We start from the raw sequence: 21,627 nt of genomic DNA, 5'->3' as shown, positions 1-21,627 counted from the left end.
GTGTGGTTCATGTAGTCTGATAAGATCAATGAACTTTGATTCAGCTTTGTCGTTTAGGAGCCTCTTTTTAACTATGATTTCTTTTTTTGTTTTAGTAAGGGTTATTTGAGTATCAAAAAATATACAGTGATAGTCGGAGAGAGGTAATTCAGTTATTGAGATATTTGTTATGCTTAGCCCAGTTGTTGTTATAACTAAGTCTAGTGTATTCCCAAGCCGGTGAGTTGCATTCGTTATATGCTGTATTAGGTCAAAGCTATCCAGTAGATTTTTTAGTTCCATAGTTTTGGAGTCTGTTTTCTTATTAAAATGGATGTTCAGGTCTCCATTTAGAATCACCTTATCATATCCGGTAACACATAGTGAGATCAGTTCAGAGAGCTCCTGTATAAATATTGGTGAGTGTCTAGGCGGGCGGTATATTGTGACAATAATAGTTGATTCTGTTTTTAGTTCAATGGCAAGATATTCCATTGACATGAACTCGCCTAGTTCTGTGATTCTAAACAAGAGTTTTGAGGAGAAGATTGCTGCAACTCCTCCGCCCCTTTTATTTTTTCTGGGTATTTGAAAAAAGTTATAGTCTGGTGGACAAGCTTCTATCATTATTGATGTAGCTGTGTCATTATTTAGCCATGTCTCTACTAGGCAGATGCAATCTAAGTTATTTTCTTTAATCAGATAATTTACTAAGAATGTTTTATTATTCAGTGATCTGACATTTAGGAAAGCTAATTTTATTTGTTGGACTTCTTTAGAGGAGGTCTGCTTTGGTTTGACCGTGATGGCCCTGAGGTTAATAGCAGGTAAACGCATTGGTGGCGTATATTTTTCACCATGCCATTGGCTGGATATGATTACTTGTTTTGAGAGATGGCATGGTAATTGTGCTATACTGTACCGTACTGACTGCACTGTGCTTTCGGGGACATTTGATCAGACGAGATGGCCTTGTGTGATATGGGGGACGGGGACGGGACGTCTTGTGCTGTACTTCGTGGTGAGATTGTGTCCTTCATGACTATCTCTCGTGCTGGTATGAGCTTAATATTCTTGGAGGCCATCAAGGCATGACGCATGTTTGCTGATAGGAGCTTTGAACCTAAGCGATTTGGGAAGAAGCCATTTCTTTGAAAACGTTCTGGGTTAAATCACAACACTGTCACTGGAATCACAACACTGTCACTGGAATCACAACACTGTCCACAACACTGTCACTGGAATCACACACTGTCACTGGAATCACAACACTGTCACTGGAATCACAACACTGTCACTGCCCATAATCTATTGAACGTTTATTCACACTGCCTCCCTTTTGTCCTCTCCAGAGTACTGTGTCCAAGTACGGCTCCCAGTTCCGTGGTAATTCTCAACACGACGCCCTGGAGTTCCTCCTCTGGCTGCTGGACCGCGTCCATGAGGACGTCACCCTGGCTTCCTGCAGCAACAACAACAACAAGAGCACAGTCCTCGGCAAGGTAAGGGTTAAGGCTGTCCTGACTGTGGTGGTTTATTCTGTCCTGACTGTGATGGTTTATTCTGTCCTGACTGTGATGGTTCCAGCTGTCCTGACTGTGATGGTTTATTCTGTCCTGACTGTGATGGTTTCAGCTGTCCTGACTGTGATGGTTTCAGCTGTCCTGACTGTGATGGTTTCAGCTGTCCTGACTGTGATGGTTTCAGCTGTCCTGACTGTGATGGTTTCAGCTGTCCTGACTGTGATGGTTTATTCTGTCCTGACTGTGATGGTTTATTCTGTCCTGACTGTGATGGTTTCAGCTGTCCTGACTGTGATGGTTTCAGCTGTCCTGACTGACATGGTTTATTCTGTCCTGACTGTGATGGTTTCAGCTGTCCTGACTGTGATGGTTTATTCTGTCCTGACTGTGATGGTTTCAGCTGCCCTGACTGTGATGGTTTCAGCTGTTCTGACTGTGATGGTTTCAGCTGTCCTGACTGTGATGGTTTCAGCTGTCCTGACTGTGATGGTTTCAGCTGTCCTGACTGTGATGGTTTATTCTGTCCTGACTGTGATGGTTTCAGCTGTCCTGACTGACATGGTTTATTCTGTCCTGACTGTGATGGTTTCAGATGTCCTGACTGTGATGGTTTCAGCTGTCCTGACTGTGATGGTTTATTCTGTCCTGACTGTGATGGTTTCAGCTGTCCTGACTGTGATGGTTTATTCTGTCCTGACTATGATGGTTTCAGCTGTCCTGACTGTGATGGTTTATTCTGTCCTGACTGTGGTGGTTTCAGCTGTCTGTCCTGACTGTGATGGTTTCAGCTGTCCTGACTGTGATGGTTTCAGCTGTCCTGACTGTGATGGTTTATTCTCTCCTGACTGTGATGGTTTCAGCTGTCCTGACTGTGATGGTTTATTCTGTCCTGACTGTGATGGTTTCAGCTGTCCTGACTGTGATGGTTTCAGCTGTTCTGACTGTGATGGTTTCAGCTGTCCTGACTGTGATGGTTTCAGCTGTCCTGACTGTGATGGTTTCAGCTGTCCTGACTGTGATGGTTTATTCTGTCCTGACTGTGATGGTTTCAGCTGTCCTGACTGTGATGGTTTCAGCTGTCCTGACTGTGGTGGTTTCAGCTGTCCTGACTGTGATGGTTTCATCTGTCCTGACTGTGGTGGTTTCAGCTGTCCTGACTGTGATGGTTTATTCTGTCCGACTGTGGTGGTTTCAGCTGTCCTGACTGTGATGGTTTATTCTGTCCTGACTGTGATGGTTTCAGCTGTCCTGACTGTGATGGTTTCAGCTGTCCTGACTGTGGTGGTTTCAGCTGTCCTGACTGTGATGGTTTCATGGTTTAAAAAAAAAGGTGTTTAACCTGCTCATACCTTATTAAAAGCGAAAGTATAGATGCAGCACGGATAACTTGTGCTTCCATTCAAACAGACGGCAACACACGTGAATACCTGGCCAGGGTACTCCTGGGTCCTAGTGCCCCCCGATATTACACTATGTCATGCACATGTATTTTATATGTTAATAAAATTGCATTTATCTTTAGTCCTAATTCTGTCACTGTTTGATGTCACAAAGAAGGGTGTATCCAGGCCCGGACTGGCCATCGGGAGCACCGGGAGTTTTCCCGGTGGCCTGGCCTGCACAGATTAAAAAAAAAATATTATAAAAAAAAAAAAAGAAAATAAAAAATGATATATATATTTTTTTTTGCCAGGCCATTGTTTCTAGTTGTGGCGGCGGCGCGGCGCGATAGTTAGATAACCTAGGTGGGTGGGGAACAACCAGGATTTCACTGTTTGCGACAGAGTTGGAGAACTATCTGACTCTCTCTCTCTCCCTCACGCGGATCACACACACACAATGGAGCCGTGCTGCCGCATGTGATTGGTGGAGGCGGGACCAGGCGATACAACTGATTGACAGCGGAGGCGGCGAATGGAATGGCAGACGGCACTCAGATGCAGAATAACAGCCAGGCAGTGAGCCAGGTAGTGAGGGACTCGGGAGAGATCAGAGAGCGAAAGTCAATTAACGTTGATGTCAAGATGGACAGTGGAAGAAAGAGAAAGGGTGGAGGAGAGAGGGATAAAACAAAGAAAAAGAAAGGCCCTTACAGGAGAGAGTGGTTAACTGTATTATAATAGTAAATAGAAAAATATGTTGTGCTCTTGCCTTTTTCTTTTTGAAGGTGGAGATAGTAGCATTGCTATAGTGCCACAACAGTTTTATTTGAGGTCCATAACAGTACATTGTACTAAGCAATTGTTGGCTCATTAGTTTGTGATTCACATGCACAAAAATTCACCAGAATGCAGGAAATTAAGTCTTTGTAACAAAGAAAATCCTGGTGGGGGACCCCCAGACCCCCCGCTTAAAAAGTGGCCTGATTGGGGCTATATTTCGCGCTATATCTCCCGGTATGAATTATTTCCCCAGTCCGGCCCTGGGTGTATCCGAAAGCTGCCTACAACATTTGTAACATGTGATGAAAAAGTAAACAAAGAATTAACTGTATTAGACACTTGTTAATGATGAATAGGCTTCACTTTAGATTGGCCCCCACGATAGCATCTGCAAATGATTTATAAATGTTTTATGAATGTCTTAACAAATCATTTGTTGAACATGAAAAATAAATGGAGATACATTATAGTCGTTTTTTCATATCCATTTTTCAAAGCATCTACAAATGTGTTACTACACATTAAACAACATTATTTAATGATGAACAAATCAAGTACAAACAATGTTGATAATGAGTTATAAATAATGTAGAACTAATCTGTAAATGTTATACAAATATAGTTATAAATGATTTAATAATCATTTATGAATGTATATAAATGGTTTGTTCATGATTAGTTCATTATCCACTAATGCGTTATAAATACTTTGTAAATGGTATACAAATATAGTTATAAATGATTTAATAATCATTTATGAATGTATATAAATGGTTTGTTGATGATTAGTTCATTATCTACAAATACCTTATAAATGTATTATAACAGGGTGTTATTATAAAGTGCTACCGCCTAATGCATGCACAGAGAAGAAAAGGGTATCTTATCTGCTTGTCTAACTCCAGGGTAGATGGCAAATAAGCTAATTTCCCAAAAAGTTGGCATGTTCCTTTAACACTCCCTGCTGGCGCCACACCTTACTGTAACCGCACCTTCCTACCTGCCTGTCCTCTTCATGCACCGTAACCGTCTCTAGTGACACCGACACGCTATCCTGTAGTGGACCGGCGGGCATATTTCACACATGGGCGTGATGTGGGGTTGGTTATTGAGCATCACAGCCCTGTGATAAAGGTAGATATTTCCCCCGTTGAGCATGTTCATCGTCCTCTATGGCAACTCGTCATACTTAACCCTTTCACTACCACTCTACCAACAGGTTAACCCTTTCACTGGGACACTACAGAAGGATAACCCTTTCACTGCCACACGGCAAAGGGTTAACCCTTTCACAACCACACTACAGAACCGTCTGTAGTGTGGTAGTGAAAGGGTTATTACCTTCTGTAGTGTGGTAGTGAAAGGGTTAACCTTCTGTAGTGTGGTAGTGAAAGGGTTATTACCTTCTGTAGTGTGGTAGTGAAAGGGTTAACCTTCTGTAGTGTGGTAGTGAAAGGGTTATTACCTTCTGTAGTGTGGTAGTGAAATGGTTAACCTTCTGTAGTGTGGTAGTGAAATGGTTATTACCTTCTGTAGTGTGGTAGTGAAAGGGTTAACCTTCTGTAGTGTGGTAGTGAAAGGGTTATCCTTCTGTAGTGTGGTAGTGAAAGGGTTAACCTTCTGTAGTGTGGTAGTGAAAGGGTTATCCTTCTGTAGTGTGGTAGTGAAAGGGTTCATTGGCTGAAGCTTTGGCTACAGAAGTGACTTCTCACTGCAGTCTATGCTTCTCTCACTCTTAAAAAAAGTTAACACAGCCGTGACTAAAAAGATAAATAAAATATTCAAATTATGAAGGTTTTTGGCTGGAGAGCTCTTACTGCTCGAAGTGTTTTCAGTTCTAACATTTGTATAAAGGAACAGTTCACCCCCCCCCCCCCCCCCCCCCGCCACTCACAGCTTTTCTCGGATTTACCCCCCGACCGTTGAATGCCCACGTCACGAGAATACTATTTTTTTTTTAATTTTTTTTTTATTAACGATCTGAAATCATATTGCATCAAGCGATCCTACCGTTGGAGATCCAGGCACCGCCGGTGCTCAGATGTGAAAAAAGCGCCCCCTATTGTCTCCCAGATGGTAAATCACCCTTTTGGAATGGACTCAATGAAAGTGAATGGGAGAAAGGATTTATGACTCCACATTTTACTTCTCACTGATGTAACCGGGGTCTACCAGAGTTCATTCTGGAGCCTTGGTGCCGCGGCAAATATGTGTTTTACTGTACACACGATGGATCAATCAAATGAGCGATTTTTTCGAATGGCGATCGGAAATTGGAATAAACCATTTGGATACCATCTGACCTCAGGTAAGGAATCTATGTTATCAGTCTTAGGATAATCAGACTCGTTTTCACGGATATATAAGCGTTTCCCCTATATGTGATATAGCTGTTTTGACTGTAAAAGCCATCAGGAAATAAGAGCAGCGATTATCAGCGCACGGCACGAGCGTGCGTGCGCACACATATACTATCGATCATCTAGCGTTTATTTGAAAACGATTCATAAATAGGCAGACAAATGACAACGTTCTGGAATATTCCAGTAAAAGACGATTATCATAGAATGGGTTGTTTTTTCCACGAAAACGAGTGATTTTCAAAATGCTATCAAGCGGAAATGAAGCGATAAAAAAACAATCTGCCTTGACAATGTTGACTGGAAAATGAGTCTTTGATAAGCGACGGGCAGATTAGACACATAGCCATAATTTAAAACATAGATTAGGCGATATTAAGTTAACATTGGAGTGGGTTTGGGCATTCAAGGGGGTAAAAAGGAAAACACGGCTGGCTCTTAATGAATTGGGGTGTAGTTTGGTAGAAAATAGTTCCTACATGAAACTATTCACAACAAGGTCTGTGGATTATCTTGAGTAACAGGCTCATGCTTTCTGGAGAGTGCCATTCAGCTCCATTGTGCTGGAGTGATGGCATATACTGTATCTCCAAAACTAAAGAGAATCTCACCAAAACGATCTGGGGAAAAACTATGGGATTAAACTGGGATTAAACCTGCACTGTGATTAAACCTGTACTGTGACAGTACATGTTTAATCACAGTACAGGTTTAGTCACAGTGCAGGTTTAATCAGAGTACAGGTTTAATCAGAGTACAGGTTTAATCACAGTACAGGTTTAATCACAGTACAGGTTTAATCACAGTACATGTTTAATCACAGTACAGGTTTAATCACAGTGCAGGTTTAATCACAGTGCAGGTTTAATCACAGTACAGGTTTAAACTTTAATCACAGTGCAGGTTTAATCACAGTACAGGTTTAAACTTTAATCACAGTACATGTTTAATCACAGTAGCCTACAGGTTTAATCACAGTACAGGTTTAAACTTTAATCACAGTACAGGTTTAATCACAGTAGCCTACAGGTTTAATCACAGTACAGGTTTAAACTTTAATCACAGTGCAGGTTTAATCACAGTACAGGTTTAAACTTTAATCACAGTACATGTTTAATCACAGTACAGGTTTAAACTTTAATCACAGTACATGTTTAATCACAGTACAGGTTTAAACTTTAATCACAGTACATGTTTAATCACAGTACCTACAGGTTTAATCACAGTACAGGTTTAAACTTGAATCACAGTACAGGTTTAATCACAGTGCCGGTTTAAACTTTAATCAGAGTACAAATCAAATCAAATCAAATGTATTTGTAAGGCCCGACAACACACGTTAATGTCCCCATGGGCCGGACACATCTTCTTTAAACAAGTCAAGAAACAAAACAAGAACACCATAAGGTCCAACAAATTTAAAATAAATGCAAAATAAATGAATGCAATGCGAACACTCCCAGACATACCCCACGCGAAGGTAAGGAAAAACTCACTAAAACCTAGCAATAGGAAAAAATGCACCACAGGCAGTGTGGAGGAGAGAAACCTTAGAAGGGCCAATTCAAGGGGGGATCTCCCTTCTTAGATGTCGGTGATAGTAGTGTTGCAGACGGACAGTTGGTAAGCATGCACTCATGTGTGTAGTGAAACACAGATGAGTGCATGCAATATCAACTGAACATTTAGAAAAATTTAAGATAGAGCTGATAGCGGATCTATTTGAGGTACAGGTTTAATCACAGTACAAGTTTAATCACAGTACAGGTTTAATCACAGTGCAGGTTTAATCACAGTACAGGTTTAAACTTTAATCACAGTACATGTTTAATCACAGTACAGGTTTAAACTTTAATCACAGTACATGTTTAATCACAGTACAGGTTTAAACTTTAATCACAGTACATGTTTAATCACAGTACATGTTTACACTTTAATCACAGTACATGTTTAATCACAGTACAGGTTTAAACTTTAATCACAGTACATGTTTAATCACAGTACATGTTTAAACTTTAATCACAGTACATGTTTAATCACAGTACATGTTTAATCACAGTACATGTTTAAACTTTAATCACAGTACATGTTTAATCACAGTACATGTTTAATCACAGTACATGTTTAAACTTTAATCACAGTACATGTTTAATCACAGTACATGTTTAATCACAGTACAGGTTTAAACTTTAATCACAGTACATGTTTAATCACAGTACATGTTTAATCACAGTACAGGTTTAAACTTTAATCACAGTACATGTTTAATCACAGTAGCCTACAGGTTTAATCACAGTGCAGGTTAATCACAGTGCATGTTTAAACTTTAATCACAGTACATGTTTAAACTTTAATCACAGTACAGGTTTAATCACAGTACAGGTTTAATCACAGTACAGGTTTAATCAGTACAGGTTTAATCACAGTACAGGTTTAATCAGAGTACAGGTTTAATCAGAGTACAAGTGTAATCACAGTACATGTTTAATCACAGTACAGGTTTAAACTTGAATCACAGTGCAGGTTTAATCACAGTACAAGTTTAAACTTTAATCACAGTACAGGTTTAATCACAGTACAGGTGTAATCAGTGTACAGGTTTAATCAGAGTACAGGTTTAATCACAGTACAGGTTTAATCAGAGTACAGGTTTAATCACAGTGCAGGTTTAATCACAGTACAGGTTTAATCACAGTGCAGGTTTAATCAGAGTACAGGTTTAATCACAGTACAGGTTTAATCAGAGTACAGGTTTAATCAGAGTACAGGTTTAATCAGAGTACAGGTTTAATCAGAGTACAGGTTTAATCACAGTACAGGTTTAATCAGAGTACATGTTTAATCAGAGTACAGGTTTAATCACAGTACAGGTGTAATCAGAGTACATGTTTAATCAGAGTACAGATTTAATCACAGTACATGTTTAATCAGAGTACAGGTTTAATCACAGTACAGGTTTAATCACAGTACAGGTTTAATCAGAGTACAGGTTTAATCACAGTACAGGTTTAATCAGAGTACAGGTTTAATCACAGTACAGGTTTAATCACAGTACAGGTTTAATCACAGTACAGGTTTAATCACAGTACAGGTTTAATCAGAGTACATGTATAATCAGAGTACAGGTTTAATCACAGTACAGGTTTAATCAGAGTACATGTTTAATCACAGTATAGGTTTAATCACAGTGCAGGTTTAATCACAGTGCAGGTTGAATCACAGTACAGGTTTAAACTTTAATCACAGTACATGTTTAATCAGAGTACATGTTTAATCACAGTACAGGTTTAATCACAGTGCAGGTTGAATCAGAGTACATGTTTAATCACAGTACAGGTTTAATCACAGTATAGGTTTAATCACAGTGCAGGTTTAATCACAGTGCAGGTTTAATCACAGTGCAGGTTGAATCACAGTACATGTTTAAACTTTAATCACAGTACAGGTTTAATCACAGTACAGGTTTAAACTTTAATCACAGTACATGTTTAATCACAGTACAGGTTTAAACTTTAATCACAGTACAGGTTTAATCACAGTACAGGTTTAAACTTTAATCACAGTGCAGGTTTAATCACAGTACAGGTTTAAACTTTAATCACAGTACAGGTTTAAAACTTCATTTTTTTAGCGTTTATCGCTTTTTCTGGTCAAGCATGACCGACAGAAACAGGTTGAATGGGATATAGATCAGGGGAAGACACTCTGAGAAAATACGGCGAGTCCGGGAGTCGAACTCGTGCACCCCAGATCCGTGACGAGCACGGTTGTCCCCGACGCCGAAATAGCGCAGAGATACGCGGTGAGCTACGGGAGCTCCCCCACAGTACAGGTTTAAACTTTAATCACAGTGCAGGTTTAATCACAGTACAGGTTTAAACTTTAATCACAGTACAGGTTTAATCACAGTACAAGTTTAAACTTTAATCACAGTGCAGGTTTAAACTTTAATCACAGTACAGGTGTAATCAGAGTACAGGTTTAATCACAATACAGGTGTAATCACAGTACAGGTGTAATCAGAGTACAGGTTTAATCACAGTACAGGTGTAATCACAGTGCAGGTTTAATCACAGTACATGCTCCGCTGTGTGACTTTACACACCATCACAACCTGAAGGGCAACGCCATCCATCTTAAGATGTCACACACTGGCACTGTTATTCCCGTGCTCCGGGGCAGTTAAGTTCATATTTATCAACGTGCACCGCTCTCTCCAGAAGCTGCAAATCAGGTGAAGATAAATGTACGATGTCACCCCAGACTATAAATCCCACTGCTGCTGCTGCATAGACTTTTCTTTCAATTATTTTTATTTTATTTAACCTTTATTTAACCAGGCAGGTCAATTAAGAACTAATTCTTATTTACAACGACAGCCTGGCGAGAGGACAAATGGGCCTCTTTGAAGGGTATAAATAAATAGATAAAATAAACGGTACATACACCACAGAGGGAAGGGCAATAATTTAAATACACACCAAACAAACAAATAAAAGTACAAGGTATGTAAGACATGAAGCAGAACAGACAAATTACAGTTAAGAGTCCTTAAATGTAGTGAGGGGATCAATTTGTCTTTTGCATCTCGTTCCAACTGCCGGGAGCAGCACATCGGGAGGAGGGTTGACCGAAGGAAGTGTTAACATGGGGGAGCGTCTAGCGAGATACAGTGTTGGGAAAGTTCACTTTCTACATGAACTAGTTCAGTTCACAGTTCAATTTTTTTTAAACGAACTAGTTCAGTTCATAGTTCATAATTCAAAAATTTTAACTAAAGTTCATGGTTTCAAAAATGAACTAATTTATAGTTTAAAGTTCTTTTTTCAATACGTTGCTGCGAGCTATTATTTGTCAAAATTATTGCCACAACCCATATAGAACCACAGACAGCAATCAGAATACTGGCATTTCCATAACGCTTTGCTGCCGCCCATTCAGTCCACACTAGTATCAGCTGCAGCTTTCATCTCTACAGTATATTTTCAAAAACATGAGGAAAAACGTGCTGCTTGAATGGTCTTTATTAAGTATAATAATCTAAATACTTAAAGTACCAAAAGTGAAAGTAGTCATATAACATTACATTACAGTAGCAAACATATAACATATAAACATGTGCCAACATAACTCTGTACTAACACAACATGAGGTAGGAACCAGGCTGAGGTATGAAACTAAGGTTGTACCTCAAAGTTCAATATTCAAAGTGCAAAACATTTAAACATTAATTCTATTTTCATTAAGTCAGTCGCATAATCTTTTTTCCTGACTTGTTTGCCCAAAGAACCAAAAGTTCTATAACTTGGGTCATAACTTGGGTGCAATATTCAGCCCAATTGAATGAGGTAAAAAAGGTAAAAAATTAAATATAAAAACTTAAAGAGTCAGTCAGAGTCCAAGGCCCATAGACAGCTATTACCTTCTGTCCAGTGTGAGTGAAAATACTGAGTGAAGATCTGTCACCACTGGTTACAGTTCAAATAAATAACTAAAATAACTAAATCACAAATAATAATTTGTGAAAATAAAAAGTGTGTGTGTGTGTGTGTGTGTGTGCGTGCGTGCGTGCGTGCGTGCGTGCGTGTGTGTGTGTGTGTGTGTGTGTGTGTGTTATTATCTGAATGAAGATCCTCTGGCACTGGTCAAAGTGGTCTGTCTCTCCCTGGTGGATCTGCTGTTTCGGTCACAGTGGTCTGGTCACTCCCTAGTGGATCTGGATTTTTATGCAGCTCACCTCTGCACACCAATATACTCATCTCCATTGGCAATACATTGTACTTCTATAGCCCAAAAAACAGGTCACAACAATAATATATATACCTTCAAATATCTTTGTTGGCATTCAAGATCAGCTGCTTCTCAAAGTTGTCATCTCCCAGCCGGTTTCTCCTGGGCCTGAATGAGATGAAAGAAGAAAAAATAAGAAGAAGAAGAAGAAGAAGAAGAAGAAGAAGAAGAAGAAGAAGAAGAAGAAGAAGAAGAAGAAGAAGAAGAAGAAGAAGAAGAAGAAGAAGAAGAAGAAGAAGAAGAAGAAGAAGAAGAAGAAGAAGAAGAAGAAGAAGAAGAAGAAGAAGAAGAAGAAGAAGAAGAAGAAGAAGAAGAAGAAGAAGAAGAAGAAGAAGAAGAAGAAGAGAAGGCATTTTAACATCATGATTATTGTGGCAAACATTGTAACAGTAATCTGTATTAAAGGAATTGTGTACTGAGGCAAATGGCAATTACTGAAATAATTAGATTACGAATATAATCACAGCTCATCCCCACCTGAATATTTGACCACCGATGCTGAAGAGCCTCTCTACCGGAGCGCTTGAGGGCAGTGCTGTGTTGTGTTTTATGAACAGCCTTTTGAGTTTTGGAAACTGCATGTACTCATCAAACCAATCTGTGGTTGGGGCGTCCAAATAAGTGTCCACTTCAGATTTTTGAGGAACCTGAGGGTTTCTGTTAAATCTGAAGAATGAAGCTGCAGGATCTTTCTTCTTACTTTCGCCACTGGACTGGGTTTGACCTGAGTCTCTTGCATCCGAGTCATCAGAGTTGGTTTGCAATTCTCTTTTCAGCATCAATCTGTACTGCACATGTTTCGCCTCATCTTGGACCCAGTCAAGCTTGAATCTTGGCACCAGTATAGCGGACAGTATGTGCTCCCTCTTCTCCAGAAGACCTGCCAGCCTTGTGCTCAGTGACTGCAAGATGCTCTTTATGAGGGGACGGCATGTAATGAGACCCCCTGCAGCAGTGGGTTTTGTGCTCTCATCCAACAGGTCATTCATATGACATTTCAGTTGCACAATGGTTGGAGCCAGGTACCCAAGAAAGATGTTCTTCTCTGCTTGGAGGATGTTTAGTGCAAGTGCCAAAGGCCTCATCACATCCACAAACTTGTGTATGAAGTTTACTTCATCTGGCGAGAATCGACAAAAGCCAAACTCATCACTCACATTGTGCAGGAGCAGCTTGTCATGTAGGGGAGTGGCATCATTTGCAGAGGTGATCTCATCCACATTAATTTCTGCCTTGGTAGTTAGTGTTGCAATGCGAGACAGTCGCTCCATGGAAAGAAATACAGAGTTCCATCTTGTGTCATTTGGTGCAACAAAGCTAATCCCAAGCTTTTCCTCCACACTATCAGACGCCTTTGAACTCCGCTTAACCTTGTTCCACAGAGCAGATGCTTTTGCAAAAACAGCCCTCGACATTGCTTTGTAGGATTTTTCAGTTACCTTTTCTGTATCTTTGGCCACTAGATTCAAGGTGTGAATTGTGAACCATGCACCTTCTGTGAGGGGGGAGACAGGGATGATCCAAATCTGAGAGAGGCTCAGGCTCCATCTGGTCATCTTCATCTGAGCTCTCACTGGCGGCAGCAAAGGCTGAATCTGGTTCATTGGCATCTTCACTTTCTTTTTTTTAAACTTTCTTTTTTAGCGTTTATCGCTTTTCTGGTCAAGCATGACCGACAGAAACAGGTTGAAATGGGATGTAGAGCAGGGGAAGACATTCTGAGAAATGACGGCGGGTCCGGGAATCGAACTCGTGTCCCCCAGATCCGTGACGAGCACGGTTTTCCCCGACGCAGAAATAGCGCCGAGATATGCGGTGAGCTACGGGAGCTCCCCCGGCATCTTCACTTTCAGCTTCATCAAAGTTGACCACTGTCTCTGGCTCTTCGGCATCAATAGCCATGTCCATCCCAAAACAGTTGAATGCCTTGACAAAGTTTGAAGCGTTGTCTGTTACTGTTGTGGATCTTGAATTCTTTGTTCACATCTGACAATACTTTTGCCAATACATCGTGTGTATGTGATCCTTTAATCCGCCGGCATGCCAGTACTGCAGAGTGTCTCTCAGAAACATGAGTTTTGTTTAGCCAGTGTATAGTGATTCAAGTTTCAAGTTTCTTTAATAGTTGTCATACAGAAGTACAGAGTACTTTTATACAAAATGCTTCTTACTGTTACGCTCCAGAGACTGTGCTAGACTGTGCCTATAAATGACTTATTCACAGCTGTCCAGCAATCTGCTGTTGTGCACACAGTATCGACGTCAGATAGTACAGATTTAAGTTCACATATGTTTTCTTGAAATTGCTTGTTTAGCAGTGTCTGTACTCTTTTTCTTGATGGCACCTTTTTGGATGGCTGCAACCCTTTAATTAGGTTTATGAAAGCTGGCCTTTCCACTTTACTCAAAGGCTGCAGGTCTCCAGTGATGTACTGCAAAACCAGGTTGTCTAGCTGCGGCTGGGAGACAGTGAAAACAGGGCCGCTCCTTTAAGATGTTAATGGGATTTGGGTGGTAGAGGATCTGTTTTGGCTCTCTTTTTTATTCGCCACTGGCACATGCCTTGAAAGGCTAGTCGTGTGCTTACTCTCAATGTGCCGCTTGAGGTTCGCTGTCGATGTGCGGACTTGTTTTTTCAAACCGGGCGGACACAGTTTACACGCAAACGTGAGATTTTTCCCGTCTGCGTCAGTACTGACTTTGACATAAAACTCTTTTAAATGCTCATACGCCGTAGAGTCTGACTCTGAGCGAGTGCTGCTACAGATGCTCTCAGCTTCGTCCATGATAGGAATGCTCACCGGTTCCGCATTCCACATTCTTTGTTGTGATGACGTATATTTTAGTGCGACAGCCAGGGCTGACAGGCACGTGTTGCCAGATTCGGTGGGTTTCCGCATTATTATGAAGCCCGTTTACAGTGTGTTTTAACTGGGTTTTCGGCTGAAAAACATGAAATCTGGCACACCTTTGAAGGCCGTTATAATAGATTGCTGAGAATGAACGCACATTTGAACGCCGTTATACAGCGCTGAGAATGAACGTGTTCTCAATTGCGTTCATTTAGCGGATATACAGTACGTTCAGTTCACGTTCGCCCAAAATACGAACGCGTTCACGAACGATCGTTCATTGAACGCGTTCGGGTACATCACTGGCGAGATATGGTCATCATAGGGAGTAGATGACCATTTTAACAACTTAATAGACGATGAACGGAGGCACTGACTCCGTGAAACCAATTGCAACGTCTGGTTGTAAAGAGGCTCACGCAAACATTTCATGTTTTATGTTATAATAACATTAAAATCAATTCTCCAGTCGCCGTCTCTAGCCCCACATGTTACATGGCAGGTGTGAGGGGTCTCTCTCTGAAGCTTCTCTCTCTAGCTTTAGGAGAGAGTGGTGCCGTCTTCACAAATATTGACTTTACTGTTGCAGGGGAATAATACGAGAGCGTTAAAACAGGTGGCGTTCGTCTTCCACTTTCACTCGCATCGCTTGTCTTCATGTTTGTGTTTTGTCACGAACACGAGGCTGATCAGATCTGATGCCCTGGAATGTGCAGCAGTTAGAAATTAATCTCACTAGGGGTGTGAGAAAATATCGATACACGCGAGTCTCGCAACGTTATGTTTTGTGATACCGTATAAATTCTCAAAAACACTATAGATTTTTTATTAACCTCTTAAGCATCGGGCAAAAATGGGGCTTTTTTTTGGGTGGGGGGACGATTGCATACCCAAAGTAATTTGAGATTTATTATACTTTATACTTATAGCACATGCATGAGTCTGGTCTCTTTTGAAAGGTAACATTCTGAGGTTTCTTACACAATAAAGTAAAAAAGAAATCACTTTGAGTGCTAATGAAATAGAGTAACAGAGGTTTGAACACACTGAAGTAAACATTTTGTGTACTCACATTTATTTTGACCAGATGTGTTATGGGAACAGAGGAACGGAACCCAAATAAGAGAGTGAAACAGTCCAACAGTTTAAACGCTAAAACAAGCGTGTATTTATTTGTACAAACAGAGACAAATTCAACAATACGAAGAAATGTACAAGGCATACAAACAATGAACGGTGGAAATGTAGTGTCAGCAGGTTGCCCAGATAGCAAAAAATGAGTGAATCAACGTTGAAATAGGGTTCAGCAGAAATATTGAATCTATGTTGAAGCCTGACATCTAAATTATATAGATCGTTGTCTATGACCCTAACGTTGAATCAACGTTAGGTGTCAACCATAGCTGATACTATATCAATGTTGATTCAACCATCATCTAAATGGTAATATACATGCACATTTTAGTTGATTTTATATTGAATCAATGTTAGACATCAATGTTTATTCAACCATAATCTAAATGGTAATCTACATGCACATTTTAGTTGATTTTGTATTGAATCAATGTTAGACATCAATGTTTATTCAACCATAATCTAAATGGTACTCTACTTGTACATTTGTAACTTGTACATCTACTTGTAAAGTTAAGGAATCAATACTGATTAATGTACATTTTACATTAAAATATTGCTGCTGATATGTATACATCATAACATTACATGTTTTTTTCCTGCTGTTAAACACACTATTGTTAAATAAATAATAATAAAATTCTTATATGACCATATTTCCAAAAATGTGTGAACAAAAATGACAACATGGCTTTAATATGAAAATTTATTTTTTTCTAGGGTATCAGAACTTAGTGACTAAAACTTTTTACAAAAAACAAATAACAGACCTTATAACAGGCTTTCATTAACAATATAGCCACTGCCAGAATAGTGACACACATGCACAACGAAGACAAGATTGCAATCATTTTAACTATAAACTTATGAGCTCAAAGTATGAGCTCACTGACTGAAATGTCCAACAAAAAGCATCAATTGTCAAGATGTTTGAGGAAAATAGAAAGGAATAGGAAATAGGAATAGGAAATTAGAAAGGGAACAACAACTTAACCCTTGTGTCTGATCAGATTCGTATTTGTTTGATAACTTTGCAGTGATGAGCCAACATAATATGTGGCATAATCTTTTAATTATCTTGTATTTTTTTTTTTACTCTTCATAAATTGTTTATTCCACTTCAGCCCGATCATAACCACCACATATTCTTTTTTTTGTCATATTTAACAACTCTTTTCAGAAAAGTGGGAGTATTTCAAAAATAATATAAAAAATTGTTATGATCAGGGCTGAAGTTGAATAAAATATTTATGGAAAAGAAAGTGGGAAATTATTTCAACATAATCTTTTTATGGAGTTTTTCAATTTAGTCCCCTAATAAGAGTATAATACTTTAGTTTTCAGACACAAGGGTTAAATATAAACAATGGCATAGGATTTGAATTTAAACACAGTGGAGCTTAAATGATCTACAGTTGTCCACGACTTATCCTCCAAGGCATCTGCTATATAATAATCTTCAGATTTACTTAAGTGTTATTAGTAGGTTACAGCAGTAAGCATTAGTTTGCTCAGTCAATTATGGCCAATTCGTTTTATATTGTTTAATACAGTTAAATAAATAGATAAATGAAGCAATTTTTTTTGGATTACCCCCCCCCCCCCCCACTGTACCGAAAATAATACCGAACCGTGTCTTCAAAACCGAGGTACGTACCGAACCGTGGATTTTGTGTACCGTTACACCCCTAATGTTTCTATAACTCTCTCCCATATAACTCTCTCCCATACCCTTAACACCAACCGCTGAAGTGCCCTTGAGCAAGGCACTAAACCCCCAACTGCTCCAGTGGAGTTGCTCAGTGGCCAACAGTGTCAGACTGTGGTTGTACTGGGGCCTAACAAAATTAATAGTTGGTTTCAGGTTGGTTGTCAGTTTGGCCATGGGTAGGTAGGGAATTTATTTTATTTTATTTTTTTATTTTATTCTTTCCCACGGCGACTATGGATAGGGAATTTCTTTATTTAATTAAAATGTTCACAACAACATGGATGCATGTACTCTGCCAGCATGTTTAATATCCATAATACTAAATGTTTGACTAAGATTTCTATGAAACTTTATTAAAAAAAAATTAAAAAAAAGGTTTTTTTATAATTTTTTCTAAAAACTCATAAAATATATTGGGTCGCACCTAAATCGGCAGGGTCGGTCGGCAACCTGAAACCAACTATTAATTTTGTTAGGCCTGGGCAGCTCCCAGGTGTGAATGGAACTCTGTGAATGTGAAGCAGGGCGTAGCTGAAAAAGAGCATCTGTGCTCAGCGAACCTACCCTGGGTAAATAAAGGTTAAAATTAAAAATAAAAAAAATAAACACTGCAAGAACAGGCTGAAGCATAAGTCATTCAAGTAGATGCCGTCCATGGAAGAACAGTGTCCAGGGTAATTCCTTGTACTGTATGAACCAGGGAAACAGTGTGCTGGGGTACCCCAAGTTTGACTCTGGTTCGCTTGACAATTAAGTTTGGGTCACTTCGGTTCCAAGAACAGGCTGAAGCAGCATATTCAAGTAGATGCCGTCCATGGAAGAACAGTGTCCATCAGGGTAATTCCTTGTACTGTATGAACCAGGGAAACAGTGTGTGCTGTGCTGTGCTGGGGTAGCTGTGCTGTGCTGGGGTACCCTAAGTTTGACTCTGGTTCGCTTGACAATTAAGTTTGGGTCACTTCGGTTCCAAGAACAGGCTGAAGCAGCATATTCAAGTAGATGCCGTCCATGGAAGAACAGTGTCCATCAGGGTAATTCCTTGTACTGTATGAACCAGGGAAACAGTGTGTGCTGTGCTGGGGTAGCTGTGCTGTGCTGGGGTACCCTAAGTTTGACTCTGGTTCGCTTGACAATTAAGTTTGGGTCACTTCGGTTCCAAGAACAGGCTGAAGCAGCATAAGTCATTCAAGTAGATGCCAGGGTAATTCCTTGTACTGTATGAACCAGGGAAACAGTGTGTGGTGTGCTGTGCTGTGCTGGGGTACCCTAGGTTTGACTCTGGTTCGCTTGACTTAAGTTTGGGTCACTTCGGTTCCTTGAGATGCCTCCCTCCCGGTCTGCCGCATAACGAAGCCACTTCTTGACAGTTTCGCTGTAGTCCTGGTCGGTCAGCTTGGGGTCAAACTGTCGAGCAGCAGCTGATAGACACAAAAATTCAAAAAAAGGGAGGAAGAGAGGTGGGTGAGATGATGTACGATGAGATAAGAGCACCCGGCCCTCACTTCACACGAGTGCGATTTTTTTTAATCACTCAATTACTCACTCTGTAGGTCTACAGTAACAAGCTACAGTCAGCATCCAGTTAGACTGGACAGGAAAGAGAATTAAGCAATCGCCTAGCCTGACACCATCTAGGCAATACAATGTGTATCCATGCACCTCTAAAGCTCAATTACGTTGTCCATTTCTTATAGGTTGCACTTTCATCACTTTATTCCAACATAACACTTTTTTTTTAAGTTTTTGCAACAGCATAATTATATTCTGAATCACCAGCATCACCAGCATCACCACCTCACTACCTAAACTTAACCTATGAAGTAGTTTGCAGGGGAGGAAGCTCACCAAACATGCAGGCTTGTAGTGTGGTGTGCTTGAATGGCTTCTTGCTTTCTGAACAACGCTTGTCTTTCTTTCCAGCCCAGTTGAACCCACTGGCCAGGGCGTTGGTCATAGCAGTTTTCAACATCAGTCTGATCAGGTTCTCTGAATTGGTGCCTCCTACCAAAGCCAGGCGAGAAATCTAAATCAGAGAGAAGAAAATGAAGGCCCTGCGTTAGAAACAGCATAACGTTTATTTTATGAACACAGAGCAACCAACTTGTTTATACACACACTTTATGCATGCACTGATATTCCAGCCCATGCCAGTCATTAGGTTTAACCACATTAACCCTCCTGTCCATATGTAAACGGTATATTTGAACAATTTCAAAACGTTTCATAAATAGCAGATATACAAGCTCTAACACGTTTTGAACTAGAAAGTGCTAAACACATTTTTCCCCTGAACAAGACCACACTGAAACGATCTACATTTGATAAATGAATGCAGTTCAATAAATTACCATCTTTTGACGGACTGATTGCTCCATCAGTAATGATTCTGCCTCATTGAAGTCTTGTTCACTGGCGATTGGCAGCTGGAAGGAGAGCGTAGTGGTTGTGGTGGCCACGCCGTGTCCCCTGGTCCCACCAGATATGTTGCCCTCAGCCAACTCGGTCTTGATGAACTGCACATCTCTCGATAGATCCTTCACCACAACAAGTAATTCAGCCAGCATTGAATTATTCTTCTGGATGGTAAGGTCTTCAGAAGAGTTAAAATCATTAAGTGAGAAATAAAAATAAGCAGCAAATCACACGAGGAATTACACCATGTCCAATAGACTTGCCTTTCATAAGCTGCCCGTCATCGCCGGCCATCTGTCTACGCTGTGAAACACCAGATGGGGTGTTGTAGTTCTCTAAAGAGTGATGGTTTGTCCTTGAATTAGCAGCAACAATTAACTTATAATCAGTGAGGATAGCCTGCTCTGTCTCTCTCAGTAATTTGTTGACTCTACGTCTTTTAGCCCGAGAATAAGATGACATAGTGATGAGGTGCTGTAGTCAATGTAATGGTACATAAATTGTGGTATTTACTTGGCTAGAACAGGTCTTTGCTTCAATTGCTGCAACGTGCGGCTTCTTGAAACTGGTACGTGATTCTGGAAAAAGAAAGAAAAAAGGGGAGAGGGTCCTGATTAATGTGCTGGATTGCAATGTGCAGGGTGAAACACTTGCATAATTCTACATTTTGATCAATATCAAGAGAGTCCATTATTATATTATTGTTATATTGTTCATTAGAAAATACCATGCATATAACCAAACGTCTAACTATATAGTCAATGTAATGGTACATAAATTGTGCTATTTACTTGGCTAGAACAGGTCTTTGCTTCAATTGCTGCAACGCGCGGCTTCTTGAAACTGGTACGTGATTCTGGAAAAAGAAAGAAAAAAGGGGGGAGGGTCCTGATAATGTGCAGGGTGAAACGCTTGCATAATTCTACATTTTGATCAATATCAAGAGAGTCCATTATTATATTATTGTTATATTGTTCATTAGAAAATACCATGCATATAACCAAACTTCTAACTATATAGTCAATGTAATGGTACATAAATTGTGGTATTTACTTGGCTAGAACAGGTCTTTGCTTCAATTGCTGCAACGTGCGGCTTCTTGAAACTGGTACGTGATTCTGGAAAAAGAAAGAAAAAAGGGGGGAGACATAAATGTCATCATGTGTATGTCATAAATGTCACTATGAATTGAAAATGGGGGACCCTGATGTAAACGAGACAAAAACGTCTTTCTCTGGTCTGCATCCCCTTAACAATTGTGTGTATTGAGCCATACTGTATTGTACCCCTTCTGCAATCTGTTAAATAAAGTTTTCATTCATTCATTCAACATTAGCAGGACCAGTGGCACGCCAAACAGCCTGCAAACTACCTGGCGTTCTATCGCCATGCTCTAAGACAAACTCTAACCTTAACCAACTTCGAAAGAGTGCCTAAGCTTAAAGGGGAGATGAAGCATATAGCGATATAAACATAGTCATAGCATCAAATTAGTATTTAGATAAGCCACAGAAAAAAAATCACGTTATAAAAATAAGCAATAGACACAATATTTCTGACAATGTGAATACATTCCCTGAGGTCCATAGATGTCCCTAGATACCAATAATATGCAAATGGTCTTTCGATTTTGATTACTATTATTGTGAAATAATAATTAAATGTGAAATATTGCTATGTTATTGTGAGATTACAAAATCTGAT

At 39.9% G+C, this 21,627-nt stretch overlaps 1 protein-coding gene across 1 annotated transcript in view; it reads left to right on the top strand.

Moving 5' to 3' along the window:
• Positions 1-837: 837 nt before the first annotated feature.
• usp43b (ubiquitin specific peptidase 43b) overlaps positions 838-21,627 on the top strand; it is a gene marked incomplete at both ends in the record, with an annotated part of 399,792 nt that continues 379,002 nt past the window's right edge. Inside the window, 2 exon segments of the mRNA XM_084329270.1 lie at positions 838-846; positions 1,332-1,481. Of these exon segments, the coding sequence (XP_084185396.1) occupies positions 838-846; positions 1,332-1,481 (159 nt within the window).

Source organism: Notolepis coatsorum (genome assembly GCF_963971535.1).
Source record: "Notolepis coatsorum genome assembly, chromosome: 14".
NCBI lineage: Eukaryota > Metazoa > Chordata > Actinopteri > Aulopiformes > Paralepididae > Notolepis > Notolepis coatsorum.
The sequence above is the reverse complement of the archived record's forward strand: the minus strand, read 5'-3'. Positions and strand labels throughout refer to the sequence as shown.